The following is a 15075-nucleotide window of genomic DNA, read 5'->3' on the forward strand; positions in this document are numbered from 1 at the left end:
ACAATTATTCTACAAATATCTGTGTTGCTTCCATTCTGCTAGTCAGGGTGTATATCTTCTACTTAACATCCTCCGGCATTTGAATGCCCCACATAATTGTAACTTTATCATCTTCTGTACTTCGCTGATGGTTTTGTAGGCTTGGTAACCAACTAAAGCTCTTCTCTTACTAACTGGACTTGAATGGTTTCCCCCGGTGTGTGTTTTCTGATGTCTTTTGAACTCTGAAGATTGACTAAAGCTCTTCACCCATTTACTGCAATGGTATGATTTTAACCCTGTGTTAGTTTGCTGATGTCTTAGGAGGTATAATAACCAACTAAAGCTCTCATACATTCACTGCAATTGTATGGTTTTCCCATGTGTGTGTTCTCAGATATCCCTGTAGGGCTGGTCATTGGCAAAAGCTCTTCACACATTAACTAGAGTTGAATGTTTTATCCCATGTGTGTGTTCGTTGATGCCTTTGGGGGTGTGATAACCAACTAAAGCTCTTCACACATACACTGCAGTCGTATGGTTTTTCCCTAGTGTGTGTTCAATGATGTTTTTGTAGCTCATACTATTAACTTAAGAATTTTACACATTCCCTTCATTTAGTTTTTCCTGTGTGTGTTCGGTGATTTCTTTGTTGCTCTGATAAGTGACTAAATCTCTTCACACATCCGCTTCACTTGAATGATTTTTACCCTCTGTGTGTTCGTTGATGTCTTTGTAGGTCTGATAACTGACTAAAACTCTTCACACATTCACTGCACCTGAATGGTTTTTCCCCAGTGTGTGTTCGTTGATGTCTTTGTAGGTCTGATAATTGATTAAAGCACTTCACACATTCACTGCACTTGAATGGTTTTTCCCCTGTGTGTGTTCGCTGATGTCTGTAGAGGTGTAATAACCAACTAAAGCTTTTTTCACATTTACTGCAATGGTATGGTTTTAACCCTGTGTGTGTTAGCTGTTGCGTTTGAAGGTGTGATAACCGACTAAAGCTCTTGACACATTGGCTGCAATGGTATGGCTTTTCCCCTGTGTGTGTTCGCTGATGTCTTTGGAGCTGTGATAACTGTCTAAAGCTCTTCACGCATTCGCTGCAGTGGTATGGTTTTAACCCTGTGTGTGTTCGCTGATGTACTTGAAGGATTGATAATTGACTAAAGCTCTTCACACATTCATTGCAGTGATATGGCTTTTCCCCTGTGTGTGTTCGCTGATGTCTTTGTAAGATTGATAATTGACCAAAACTCTTTTCACATTCACTGCAGTGGTATGGTTTTTCCCCTGTGTGTGTTTGTTGATGTACTTGGAGGGCTGATAACTGGCTAAAGCTTTTCATACATTCACTGCAATGGTATGGTTTTTCCCCAGTGTGTGTTCGCTGATATACGCGTAGGATTGATAACTGACTAAAGCTTTTCACACATTCACTGCAATGGTATGGTTTTTCCCCAGTGTGTGTTCGCTGATGTCCGTGTAGGATTGATAACTGCCTAAAGCTCTTCCCACATTCACTGCAACGGTATGGTTTTTCCTCAGAGTGTGTTCGCTGATGTCTTTGCAGGTCTGGCGATCGACTAAACCTCTTCACACATTTACTACACCCGAAAGGCTTTTCCCCAGTGTGTGATCGCTGATGTGTTTGGAGGTGTGATAACCATCTAAAGCTCTTCTCACATTCGCTGCAGTTGTATGTTTTTTCCCCTGTGTGTGTCTTCTGATGTCTGTAGAGGTGTGATAACTGACTAAAGCACTTCAAACATTCATTGCACTGGTATGGTTTTTCTCCTGTGTGCATTCGTTGATGTCTTTGGAGATCTGATACCTGACTAAAGCTCTTCACACATTCATTGCATTTGAATGGTTTTTCCTCTGTGTGTGTTCGCTGATGTCTTTTCAGGGTTGATAACAGCCTAAACCTCTTCACACATTCACTGCATCTGAATGGCCTTTCTTCTGTGTGTTTTTGCTGATGTGCTTGGAGATGTGATAAACAACTAAAGCCCTTCTCAGATTCGCTGCAGTTGTATGTTTCTTCCCCTGTGTGTGTTTTCTGATGTTTGTAGAGGTGTGATAACTGACTAAAGCTTTTCACACATTCACAGCAATGGTAAGACTTTCCCTCTGTATGATTTCGCTGATGTCTTTGGAGATCTGATAACAGCCTAAAGCTCTTCACACATTCACTGCACCTGAATGGCTTTTCCCCAGTGTGTGTTCGCAGATGTACTTGGAGGTGTGATATCCAACTAAAACTCTTCTCACATTCGCTGCAGTTGTATGTTTTTTCCCCTGCATGTGTTTTCTGATGTCTGTAGAGATGTGATAACTGACTAAAGCTCTTCAAACATTCACTGCAGTGGTATGGCTTTTCCCCTGTATGCGTTCGCTGATGTCTTTGGAGATCTGATAACTGACTAAAACTCTTCCCACATTCATTGCACTTGAATGGTTTTTCCCCTGTGTGCATTCGCTGATGTCTTTTTAGGGTTGATAACAGCCTAAAGCTCTTTACACATTCACTGCATCTGAACAGCTCTTCGCCTGTGTGTGTTTGCCGATGGCACTTTAATCTGGATGAGAAACTAAAGCTTTCGCTGCATGTGTATGATTCTTTTTTCTTGATTAGTGTCTCTGGGTCGGGTATATATTTGTATACATCCCATGACTGTGTTTCCTGAAGGGCCAGCATGGATGATAAAGCACTTGTATTATTCCCACATTTCCTGCATTTGTTGGCATTTACAACATTTGATTTCCAATTTAAAAATAAAGTACAGTGGCCACTAAACACTTGCCCCACTCATAATATTAGACAGGCTTCCTTGCAAGAGATGTTGTCTTTGGATTGGATAACAGGTTTTGACACTTGTGGGTAAAAATAAATCCGTCTCATTGGTACAATAGGGACAGTGCTCTAAATGTTAGACAGCAGAACTCCTCTTTCTTTTACACTTTAGTTGTTTGTCTCACTCTGTTGTGCTCTACAGTGGTTGCTGTGGTATAGCCAGGAAGAGTTTACAATACACCTAGAGCATTGAATGATGGTCTGTTATCATTTTAGGAATCAACGCACTGCTGTAACCAAATTATACCGATCCCATGATCACAGCTGAAGGTGGTTTGTCAGTGTTGTTGCCTTACTTTTCTAGAGGTCATTTCCTCAGTCCTGTGTCGTGGAGGTGCACAGCTCAGACTCTTACATCCACTGAATTATCCATCACAGCCTCTTCCAGGATCTGTCAGTTTATGTTCAGGTCTCTCCGTCTCTGACTGCGCTGATGTTTTCCTGAATACTGAAGTTCATTATTTCTGACCATTGTTTGTAGATTTACAGAACAATAGCTGTTATTCAAAAGCATTTCATGCTTTCAAAGATTGTTTTCTGTTGGATGTAAAGAGATTTAAAATTACGAAATGCAAATGTAACATAATATGAATACACAATATTTAACTGGCTTTTAACGACATCTCAACTTCACCATCTTTGAAACTTAGCAATTATTATTTCACCATACACAGATATTTAAGCAAACATTCTGTTGAACATGTCATATCTTATTAACTTCTGAAAAGGAGGTGAATTACCAGTGTTCACAGAGTAACTTAGTAAAGAAAGAGCACTCACGGAGCACCACGTGCTAGAGGTAAAGCTTTAGATAGAGGCACGTGGACAAGATTTCATTTAAACAACAACAGATTGTGGAAAAAGAGAGAACAGGGTGTACAGTTGTTTATTTAGTTTCAGAAAGTGTACAACAAAGTTGACTCCTCTGGAAGTACATAAGAAAGGTAACTACATTCACATACTTCAGTGCTTTCCTGTTCACATTATGTCAGCTCAAGTACCAACTCTTGTCTTTACCTTGCTGTTCGTTAAGTAATCGCTGCCACCATCTCAGCCCACGCCGGGGTTGGTTCAAGAATTTCTGGTTTCTTCTAATCTGAAAGATTGGAACATTATCATGTTATTGCTGTAACATCCGTCCATCTCCCTAAAACTAGTTAAACTTGCAGGGCCTGGTTCTGGCCGCACACAATACATACACAAGAGATTCTTTAGTTCTTCCTTAAGTATCTAAAGTTCAGACCTTGTTGCATTTCAAGCCGCAGCTCCTTCCACAGCTCTTGCTGTAAAACCACGAGTGGTTCATATTAATGCCCGACCTTTACATTGTAAGCACAGATAAAGCAAACAAACACTGATCTATAAGTTAATATTCAATCATAACAGGTATTTAGTCCTTATTATTGAGACTTTATGAAAACCAATAATTTATCTGACATATCAGTGCAGCCAGCAGATGTCTGCATATTCATCTTTTTTTTTCTTCCTTTCAGGGGTATCTGACTTAGTGTTGTCTCTTTTGTGGTGCAGAGGTAGGTGCTTATGAGGTAGAAACAGAGGAGGTGCACAGGTAGGTGCTTATGAGGAACAAACAGAGGAGTGTCAGAAGCTGGATCTTTATATAGTACACCAAAAAAGAGGTATACTGTACAAAGAGTCCACATATTCCTTATAAGTGGACAGGGTTTGCTCTAGCAATCCCAAGATGCTCTTCTAGGGTGTAGTGAGGCCGAGCAGCCTTAGGCTTATCAGAGATCAGTGTTAGACATCTGTAAAATAGACATACATTAAATAAACGATGCACACAACTCAATAAGGAGATTCCCCAATTTATAAAAATAACAAATACATTTATATATATATATGTAAGCGGCAGAATCAATATGATCAGGTAAGTACATTTCGAGATAGAAATTCTTCAATTTTAAAAAGTCAACACTTCGTCCATTTTCAGAAGCTGCAATGTTATCTTACGGGAGGAAAAACAAGTATGGGATACAGTAGAGTAATGATACTTACGAGACCAATCTCTTGGACTTAAGGTAAGTATGGGGCAAGGTCCAAGGCAGAGCCAGCAGGTCACCTCCAGTGACCCTAGGGCAGCAGGGTGCAGTGGTAAAATACAGCGTCCGGTGCCCAATGTTAGTCTATGGGGATCAGTCTGCATGAAAGGAGACTGCAGGTTTGGATTGGGAGCCCAGACGGGCTGAACCAACAGGGGGATTCAGGCCATACAATGCAGCGGGACATGGAGAAGCCTTCAGTCCTCGTCTCCTTGGGCCACGGGTAACGGGTGCAGAAGTGCCTTTAGGCATCAGGTTTTGTCACAGGGAGCGTCGCGGTAGAGGGGGCCTGCAAGCAGAGGCCGCAAGTGGCATTGATATGTCCACAGAGGTGAAACTCAAGGTGGGCATCGGGTCTGGTGACTGGGTTGGCACTGTCGGCCTACTTCACCCAGGTGCTAGGTGGCTCAGGTATAGCGATGCTTTCCAATGTCGGGTTTTCACGGTCTTGGAGCCTTACAGTTCTTTCTTGGTACCTACAAGGTGCAGGGGAGCAGCTCTGCTGTTCCACAGGAGTTTCTAGTTCTTGGCCGAAGTGCTGGCAGTTCTCCCAGGGGTTGGAGACACCGCAGCTGCATGACAAGTTGTGTTTCGGTGCAACTGTCTAATAACAGACAGGTCGGCAGGGTCGCCGCTAAGTCAGTTGCTGGATCTTCTGTTCTTGTTTCTTGCGAGTCTTCACGTCCGTCTATCTTCTTTTAGGTCGGCAGGATCTGATCTCCTGATGCCAGGGTCTCCCATAAATACTAGATTTAGGGGCGTTAGCGGAGTCTAGGGAAATAGCCATTCAGCTATTGACCCCTGGGGTCCTACACCCCCAATATCACTACTTTCAGGAGTTCTTCAGTTGGCCATCACAAAGATGGCAGACTCTGAAAGGTTGTGATCATTTCAGGTAGTCCCCCTGAAGGGTAGTACTAGCCTGGAGGTGAACACGCCTATCTGACTACTCATTTTCCTGCCTTGCTCAAGTGCCAAATGGGCCCTGGTCAAAGGCGGTCAGCATCCTCTCCTGTGAGGGAATCCAGATTGGCATACCAAAGGCGGTTGTCTCTTGGACCTGCCTTGGAATGCTAATCTGTAGGTCATCCTGTGGGAGGGGGTGTAAAAAATCCTCTACCCGGGCAGGATATGTTTCTGACACCTGAGAGCAAAGGCCCTCACCCAAGGGGTCAGAAACTCGTCTGTGGCGGCAGGCTGGCTAAAACCAGTCAGTGAGCACACTAGTAGGGTCTGGGTTCGCTCATGCAGGGATTATTGGTACAGTTTAATTACTGAAGTACCGCTATTGGTGGCCAGTTCTATCAAAACAGACCAAGGATTTTGTCCTTAAATGCAACATCTGCCAGCAGATGAAGGGCTCCACCTTGGCACGTCCAGCACAGACATCTCGTTTGATTTAAGACAAGCCCTTGTCATGTGTGTATTGGGATCGCTGCGGTGCCTTACAATCAGATGGGGCTTACAAGTACATCTTGGTGGCAGTGAATTCATGATCCAGATTCCTGTGGGTTTGGCCACAGTGCTCAGCTGATGCTCAAACTGTAATAAAGGATTTATGAGTCTTCATTGGAACATACTCAATAGCACACTACATTGCAACTATAGTCTGGCCTTTAGCTCTCTGGCTTACAAAGAAGCCATGGGAGGTTTGGGTGTGGCCTTGCAGTACTCCTCCCCTACCATCCTGAGGAAAATTCGGTAGTTGAGAGGAAAAACCATGACTTAAGCAGTCCTCAAAAGCAATGTTGTTCAGAGGGCACTTAACAACATGCCAAGTAAAATCCCTAGGGGGGTTGTACTCCTTATGAACTCCTGTTTGGTGTGAGAATGTAGGTACCAGACCTAGATAGTGTCAGTACAGCGGTGGCTGAAACACTATTTGACAACAATGAACGTTTGCCTGTTTTACAGGAACTCAATGAATTTCGCGTTTATAAAGGAACGGCTAAGTAAAACGCACAAACACTTGGGAAGTGATGGTTGTTCCAGCAAGATCTACCTTGTTCCGAAGATTGGGGACCTGGTCAGAGAAAAAAATAGTGTATCTTAATTATAATAATATTTGTAGTAATTTATATGTATTAAACATTGTAATAAATATTTCATTATTTGAAAAATATATAGTTTTTAAATTTACATTTATTTTGTTACTTAGTCTGTTTCTGAAATTATTTTATTTTGTTGAAGTGAATTAGTGACTGGAGTGGTAATAGTACATTTTACCCCTCCACAAACCTACACTTTTCATACTGTTACACTGACTGGAGTGGGAATAGTAAATTTCACCCCTCTGCAATTCACTACTTTCCCTAAAGCTGTACTGAGTGGAGTGGGAATAGTAACTTTTACCCCTCCCTAATCCAACACTTTCTTTACAGTTGCACTAAGTGGAGAGGGAATTGTAAATTTTACCCCTCTGCAATTAAACATTTTTTCTACTGTTGCACTGCGTGGAGTGGGACTAGTACATTTTACCTCCCCTGTGTTCAACAGTATGTCTACTGTTGTATAAATCGGAGTGAAATTGACATATGTATTATTAGTAAAATTTAATAGTTTACTGTAGGAAAGTAGGATCTGCTTCTAAGGTTACCCCCACTTTTTTCCTGGTGCTAAGCTATATTTGACTAGTCTGACTGCGATCCTGCTAATCAGGACCCCATGTTATCTGCTTTCTCCCTAAATTGTCATGTTCAGTACTTAAGTACACCCCACATTGGATACTGGGGTACCCTTATAAGTCCCTAGTACCAGGTTATAGGCACCCCAGATGTTATGACACCCATGAGTGTCAGGAAGACACATCACACAGGGTCCGTGGTGGTTTGTGTCATCTGTAGACATCCCCATGGTTTCTACATTAACCATGTTGCAATGTATGTTTAAAAGAATGTTTGCTTTTACCAATGCTTGTATGTTAGACCAACTAACTTTGCCATTGCTCCTTAACATTGGGGGCATCCATTTCTTAGGCCAATTCAAGCTGCCAAATGCTTTGTAAACTCCAAATGGCAGTCGTAAGAGAATGTTCTATTTTAAAAAGAACTGGTGCACGCTAAAGAAAAACACACATCAGCTTTGTTCCCGGTTCCCAGGGCAACACACGAGACTGGGGCATGCTGCAGCTAATCTCGTGGTGAAGCAACGTTGCTAGACATGTTGCTACAACATGCCCGCCTACGCACAACGATTGGCCATAAATAGCCATTCTCCACAACACGTATTGCTTGGCTTTCATTTCCTTTCGTCGCAATGGCAGCGTGAGGACTTCCCCTATGAACAAGCCTCCCGCTGCGTCATCGCCTTTTACGGAGATCTTCTGAAATAGCGGAGAACTCCTTCGAGCCGGCTCCCGTGGAGGAATTGCATCAAGACAGAGTGCAGGACACAGAGAAGCTAAGTGCACGTTCCTTGATTTCGCTTCGCATGCAACATGCGCTTGGGGAATGTTTGACGACATCAACTTCTTTTTAACCCACAGTTAAATTTGATATCCTAGAGTTTAAATGTTTTCCGTTGGGCTTTGGATGTTGACGTTTGGCTTGCTATAAATTGGGGAGAGGATGTGGCCTTACGGCTAGAGCGTTTGACCTCGAAGCTGGGGAGCCGGGTTTAAGTTTCGGCAACCACTCTCAACATCCAGTGATTCTAGGCAAATTACTTAATCTCCCTGTGCCTAACAAAAATAAATGAATGTGTCCATCTATAATGAAACCGGTGCTCTTGTAAAGCTCTCTGATACCTGAAATCCTCGGGTCTAGTTTGCACTATATAAAACTCTAAAAAGGACAAAAAAAGACCGATAAGGACACAAGAATTTCACCTACACCCCCAGAGACTTCATTGCATCCCGGTAAGCCTTAGAGGCAAACACAGGACCTTGGTCAGAATGGAAGGTGCAACAGGAAAATGTCCCAACAAAGACACGCAAATCTTTTATAACAGTTTGAGTGTCAGCACTGCGTTGCGGTCAAACCCAAAGGAATCGAGTGCACGAATCCACTGCAACCAAGATGTGTTTAAAAGCAGTATCAGACGTCAAAGGACAGCAGAGATCAAGATAAATGCAACCAAATGGCTGCTTCTTAGAGATGTAAAGTTGAGTGTATGGTGGACGTATAACAGTAGAAGGCCTAATTTGTTGACAAATATCACAAGAAAGAACATATTTACGTGCCTGTTTATATCAACCAAGCCACCAGAAATGTTGCTGTAAAAGTGAAATTGTCGCAGTTACTCCGGCATGGGCAGAAGTCACGCCTTCATGAGCGGCAATGATCAAAGAAAGTCTGTGGTCCTCGTTGGGAATCAGCCGCTGCCCAACTGACAGAATAGTTGCAAATGAGCCTTGATCGGAAGACAAGTGATATGTATAGCATGAAGGGAAACCTTGGGGAAACTCTGTTTCCTCCTTCGTCTCAGCTATAGCCACCAAAATACCATCATCAATTTTAGTCAAAGACCTAATGACTGCTGCTACTGAACAAGTGGCTACTGTGGATTTGGCTGCCCCCTCAGCCATTGAATTACCAATGTGGGTCCTGGGCTCACTGTGCCACTGGAATCAAGCTGTCCTGGCTGAAGAGGGGTGAAACCCCGAAACTGGTTCTAGGATGCTTGTTTACGGTCCAGGGAGGACCTGGCTTGGCAGTTTAGGCTGGACTGTTCCCATGAGGCACAGATCTCTTGACTGGGGGTGAATGTTTTAATTTGTTCTGCATTCCGTCCATCAATTCTGTGTCTATTGAATTACCACCAGCATGTGCTCCCACACGTTGATGGCCCAAAGTATGGATAATATGTGTGGGTGGAAAGCGCTCCTTAAGAGCAGCCACTTTAACCCAACGCGTTTTATGCTTAATGGTGCTACCTTTAGAATCACGAAAATCATTTTGTGTCTAGAAGAATAAGTTGTCATTGAAGGATTGTACACAGTAAAACGAATCGCACACTACAAGTGTTGGAACCTCAGGGTCAGCAAACTCAAGAGCTAAAACCCAAGCAGGTAGCTCCACCAATTGAGCCGTGTAATCACCAAGAGACTGTGTGTGCACCAAGGAGGATTTAAAATCACCATCAACAATGTTTCCTACCACAATTGCGCAGGCTGCTGTATAAGCATGTTTAGAACCAACGGCGGGCTGTGCTGCTCCATCAGTTTAAATAATGCATTTGTACTGATCAAGAGGGAGTATTGATAAAGAAGCTGGATGAACATGTTCATACTGCAAAAACTCCGGCATCTGTAAAGAAGGATCAAAGATAAAGTTGACATCAGCCGAAGTCAAAGAGGTAGCCCATTGTAGCCAACGAGGATGCAAGGCTTTTGAATTCAGGACACTAGCCTTTGTAACTGCTTCTAAAGCAGGAACCGATGAAACCATGAAAATGCGTTTACCCTGAGCCAGAGAGTGTTCTTTCAGAATCGTCATCTGTACTGCTGTCAAAAGAATTTCTGTAGAGGAGAAACGCATCACAGATGTAGTATACAAATGCGATTTATAAGCAATGGGGACGGTGTCCCCTTCATTGAACGTCAAGTAAGTAAAGCCTTACGCCCCAGGTACAATTCTTTTGACCAAATTTGTAGAATTGTCTTGTGCTAACAAGAAGTTGGTCGCAAGTAGATCAGACTGCAGAGACCGAAGAATTGTGGGATGTTCCGGAAGCCCACTGGAAGCCGAAAAAGAAGGTTCTATCAATGAGTACACCGGTTTGATACACTGAGCATAATCAGGAATGTATGTCCTCCCGAAATAAAAAAAACAGCAAAGATTGCAATTTTTTAAGTGTAGATGGAGGTTGCAATTGAGCACCTTTCTCCAGAAAGTGGGGGGCCAACCCCCTACCTTCATTGTTGATTTTGTTGCCAAGAAAAAGAACCGCCAAGAAAGAGGTGTGAGACTTAGTAAAATTTAATTTGTAACCAGAGTTTGCAAAATGTGCGATAATGTGGTCCACATGCAAGAGATGCAGCTCTAATTCATGATCCGTTAAGTATATGTCATCGACGTATGAGAAGGCATCAGGGTCGATCTTATGCAAAAGGGACACTATCCGAGCTGCAAACACACTAGGGCTATTCTTACATCTCATAGACAATCCGCGTATCATTGCTGATTGCCCAACGCACTGAATGTGGTCAAATCACGGCTCTCAGGAGCCAAAGAGTGGCACTAAAAACTGTTGGAAATATCCAAAATGTTTTTGTTCTTTTTGCAAACAATGTTATTCACTAACGCAGAGCTATGTGTGTTCTGGACTGCAAAGGTACGAACGTGACTGTTTAAATGTCCGTAATCTAAAAGTATGCGATATGAACAGTTCGGTGTCAATATCGGAATAAAGAGGATTATACATCGATGAAACACAGGGTTCAATCACACCCTGGTATTCCAATTACGTCAAGATGTCACTTATGGACACTTTAGCATCTCGTTTGATTGGATAGTGTGGTTAGGGCTGAGGTGTGGAACACAAAGGAATCACATGAACCGGAGAACTCTAGTCCCAACCTGCCTTATTGCGATATAATGCTGGGGCCAATGACAAAGCCAACTGCGAGGCATAAGCCTTTTTATTGTCATCAGGAACATATTGTAAAAAACTTGGTAGAATAACACCTTCCCTCTGGAGGAATCTAGGATAAAAGGGGGAGGCCAATCAACCTTTGCCAACAAAATATCATAGGAAGTAGTGAGATTCTCCCAAAACACTGCTTTAATCGGGTGTTTAATATTATCTTCAATTTGGAGAATCATTTAACCCCTTCCACGCTGATGACGAGCTGGGCTCGTCATGGCGTAGCCTCCTCGCACGCTGATGACGAGCCCAGCTCGTCACGTAAAGTGTGGTTTTAAAAAACTCAGCACAGGAGCGGAATTCCGCTAGCGCGCATGCGGTTAATAAAGTTTATAAGGAGGGGCAACTCAAGTGTCAACTGTTTTTACAGTAATGAAAGTATCAGTTGCTTTCGCCTCCAGATGCTGGTGGAGTGTCTGGCGCACTATGGTAACTTCCGCCGCACTGTCAAGAAGGGATAGTGCCAAACTCCTTTCGAGGAGCAGGGTTCTCAGCATCTGAGGCATACTTTGCAGTCAAAGCAGAAACTTTTTTTTTCTGAAATGGGGCATGATATTTAGGTGGTTCCCCCGGCTTGACTTTCACATAAAACTGGCGCTGCTAGTCGCCTCTTGCTTGCGCACACTTGCCTTCTCAGCTATCCTGTTGTCATCCTCAACCGAATTGTTGATCCGAAGATCAGGAACCTGGAACCTCTCAGGTGTCTTAATTTTAGAATGGTCTTGCAAATCATATCTACGTTCAGAAGCATCAGGTGGAGGCAAACCTCCACGGGAACTAGGCTTCTGTTGATGCTTTCACTGATTTCTGTTCCAAGCCTTTTTAGGAAAGACTGGACAACCCTCCTTATAAGGAGGGGACTTAATTGGTGGTTGACTAAATGGATGAATGCCTAAGCTATTCCAACCTAAAGATAGTACTACATCTGCTATGATAATCGGCAAATGCTGTTGCTGATCCACATCGGCCACCGCCGCTAGGCGTTGGTGTACTTGCAAGCAAACTGCCTCACCTTTAATGTTGGTCAGAGTCATATCGGAGACAATAGGGAACATTCCTACTAACTACATCCCCAGATCCAGGGCTGGACCAGCCCCGTGTTCATCTTGAACCTTTTTCAGAACGCTCATGGAGGGAGTGCCAATGCTTAGTGTATACACTGAAGCAAACACCATCCCTCAGGTGGTGCAGTCACCTAAAGCAGGAATCAAACCACTCGGTCAACTCATTGTGAGGATCCTGTGTTTTTCTACAGGAGTAGTATGTGGAAAGACAGCTTCAAGTTGTTCAAATTGTTGTGCAAGCCAAAATGGCAAGTCATCACAGTTTTGAGGACGTTTGCCCATCACTGAATTAATCATGACAGACTAATAACAAGACCACCACCATGTCCTGCCGGAGCCACTTGAATCGCACGCGACATAAACTGAATCAGACTTCTGTGGATATGAATCAGCGTTGTATGTAACTGATGTAGCTCTGTAAGTGTAATATTAAGATAATTTGGATGCAGTGCAAAACCTGCCAAAATTGGCCAAGTGGCTCCATCGACTGATAAGGGGCCTAAACAGACCACAGAAACAGGGTGAGGAAGGGCACTATTAAACAAGATGGTATGCTCCAAGTCCGTCAACGGAACTTCAAGCAATGCATAAGGGCAAAAAGCCTGCCGTACTGCGGCTGCTGTATATTCATGAAACAAATTATCATTCCCATCCACTGCCGGAAATGTAACCCAAGAGTAAAAGACCTAAAAGTAGTGAGCCATGCCCGCCTCAACAACAGAAATAATGTTAGCCCTGCATTGGGAACTCCACGTTGATTCAAGAATGCCGTGACCACTGCGTGGTTAGGTGCCGCAATAGCAACTGCCATAATAAAAATGGAAAAGGATAAACTGAAAGAACGGAAGTGCAAAACCGGGTTGAGGAGAGAGTAAAAAGCTTTTTAAACTTCAAGCTTGACAGACCTATAAAATACAAATATAGGAGGCTAAGCCCTCACACCACAGACGTCTCCAGAAACCGGTGAGAGGGGATTGTTGGTGAGTACAAGAAATACTCAGGGTCTCGCGAGTATATACCAGACCAAATGTTGGTGGCGCCACGTGGCAGGGATTCTGTAGAAATACCGAACTATGCGCAGGAATATGGGACCTCGGTGTGTAGGGACTGGGTCTTCCTACCACCTTAGTACCCACGAGCCCAGGACTGACTACCTATAGTGTCTCACTTGCCCTCCTACTCACTCATGGAGAAACAAATGATTAGACACCCTAGAACACAACACTCCCATATCTCTCAAGAATCAGGGTAACGAGGCACAACCTTTCGCACACACTCTTGTACTTGTCCACAGTAAGATCTGACAGAGACACGGAACAGTTTAAAATATTTATTTTAACTAACGTGCCCTAACATGCAGTATACATGCCACAACAAGCAGAAAAATGCATAGTACAGTCAGCTTAGCAACTAGTCCATATATCATGAAGGGAGATCATGAAAAGACAATAGAGAAAAGACTATAGCGCATAACCTTCCTCCCCTTGCTAAGAAGAAGTATTATTATATAAAAGAAGATCTCTGGGCTTTGTCATCAGACCCCATACCTTAACCTATAGATGGTAGATCTAAATCATAGGTGCTGTCTCACTCTTTTTCTGGAAAGGTCCCTCTCCAAATGTCTGTCACCTATTTGTGTATCCTACTAAAAATCCAAGTAAGCTGTCCAAATACCAGCTGCATCTGTATGTTTTGTCAAAGGGCTACGGTCTGGCTAGAACAAAATAGCAAGGAGCATTGTTGTTCGCCCTCGCTCATAATGTTCAGTTAAATCCCAGGAACATGCAGAGAGTGAAAACAGCGTCGAGTGCTCATGTGAAAGCAGCTATAAAAATATTGCAAAAATACCGACATGTGGTAAAGTGCGCAAAGCAGCAGGTGGGCTGCAACGTGCTCATGCTAAGTTAGAAAAAAAAACAATGTCCTTATGGACCATGTGACAAAAGGCGCAAGAAGCATGCAGAGATTGGAGGGGGATACGTTGTCTTCCATAGGAGGGCAATGGATTGTCTTGCTGCTCTTAGCATCTGTACGATAAGGCGCCAATCGGAATGTGACATGGCTTTGAGTTGAGTTGGTCTTATACTCAGTAAAATCACCAGGGGGGGTGGTTGGTATATGGAATACCACTGTGTCCTTGATGTGACTTAGGACCTCTTTCCAAAACATCCTTTAGAGCGGATATAACCACCAGATACAGATAAAGTCCCCTGTCGCTGTTTGGCATCTCCAGCACAGGGGGGAGAGGGTAGGTAGCATTTTCTGTAGTCGTGCAAGGGTATAGTACAAGCGAGTCATTCGTTTGTATGCTGCTTCACATTGGGGAATGTTCCTGTAGATTCTGGGGATATCACGCCATAGTTGTTCCCAGTTTTGTGGGGACACCTCTTCCCCAGTGTCAGCTACCCATTGCTTTGGATAGGTGTTGAGGTGACTGGAATGTGAGTGTTGTAGAACCTTATATGTATGGTATATTAGGTCGTGGGTGCCCTCAAGGCTTCGGAAAAGGGACTCATAGGGG

At 43.4% G+C, this 15075-nt stretch overlaps 1 protein-coding gene across 1 annotated transcript in view; it reads right to left on the reverse strand.

Moving 5' to 3' along the window:
- Positions 1 to 648: 648 nt before the first annotated feature.
- Positions 649 to 15075, reverse strand: part of LOC147738021 (uncharacterized) — a 60618-nt gene continuing 46191 nt past the window's right edge. Inside the window, exons 2-3 of the mRNA XM_086935666.1 lie at positions 3860 to 3938; positions 649 to 3379 (exon numbers count right to left, since the gene is read on the reverse strand). Of these exons, the coding sequence (XP_086791792.1) occupies positions 686 to 2686 (2001 nt within the window). The 5' untranslated portion in view covers positions 2687 to 3379; positions 3860 to 3938 and the 3' untranslated portion in view covers positions 649 to 685. The remainder of the gene's footprint in view (positions 3380 to 3859; positions 3939 to 15075) is intronic.

Source organism: Lissotriton vulgaris, chromosome 1_1 (genome assembly GCF_964263255.1).
Source record: "Lissotriton vulgaris chromosome 1_1, aLisVul1.2, whole genome shotgun sequence".
NCBI lineage: Eukaryota > Metazoa > Chordata > Amphibia > Caudata > Salamandridae > Lissotriton > Lissotriton vulgaris.